General features: G+C 44.0%; 1 protein-coding gene across 2 annotated transcripts in view; it reads right to left on the bottom strand.

Moving 5' to 3' along the window:
• LOC106530011 (hepatic lectin) overlaps window positions 1-668 on the bottom strand; it is a 10,192-nt gene that overhangs the window by 7,216 nt on the left and 2,308 nt on the right. For both annotated transcript variants that reach the window (XM_014025561.1, XM_014025562.1), the window contains one exon: window positions 293-403. In XM_014025561.1, coding sequence (XP_013881015.1) covers window positions 293-403 — 111 coding nt within the window. The remainder of the gene's footprint in view (window positions 1-292; window positions 404-668) is intronic.

Here is a 668-nt window from a genome sequence, read left to right as displayed (position 1 = left end):
GTCTGCTGCTCTTAACACTACTTCTCACTCAGTGAAGCTCTTTTCAAACTCAAATACCTTTGAGGAAATGTATTTTCAGATGCCAAGTGAACTGCATCATAGCGGAAGTTGGTTCTGAAATACACAGAGGCCTGTTTCGGCGTTTAGAAGAGGAAGTGATGAGAAGATGAGTTTATTTTATATTTAAACATAAAAACAGCATTTTAATAACAGCTAAAAGTGACATAGATACTTTATTATGGTATATGGCATAATATTGCCCCTTTAAAAGAATGATACATTATAAACTCACAGAGTCTGTAAATAACGAAGAGAGCAGCAGCCAGCAGAGCACAGAGAACCAGCAGGACCACTGTCTGTGGTGGAAGCTTTGACTTTCTCTTTGGTTTCTCTGCAGCTTCACCTGAGGAGCATTTAGAGGAGAATCACATCAAGAGCTGGAGCCAGACTCCCAGCATCCAAACAATCATGTGACCAACCACTCATCCAACCAGCCAACCACTCATCCAACCAGCCAACCAATCATCCAACCAGCCAACCACTCATCCAACCAGCCAACCACTCATCCAACCAGCCAACCACTCATCCAACCAGCCAACCACTCATCCAACCAGCCAACCACTCATCCAACCAGTCAACCACTCATCCAACCAGCCAACCACTCATCC

This window comes from Austrofundulus limnaeus, unplaced genomic scaffold (genome assembly GCF_001266775.1).
Source record: "Austrofundulus limnaeus strain Quisiro unplaced genomic scaffold, Austrofundulus_limnaeus-1.0 Scaffold484, whole genome shotgun sequence".
NCBI lineage: Eukaryota > Metazoa > Chordata > Actinopteri > Cyprinodontiformes > Rivulidae > Austrofundulus > Austrofundulus limnaeus.
The sequence above is the reverse complement of the archived record's forward strand: the minus strand, read 5'-3'. Positions and strand labels throughout refer to the sequence as shown.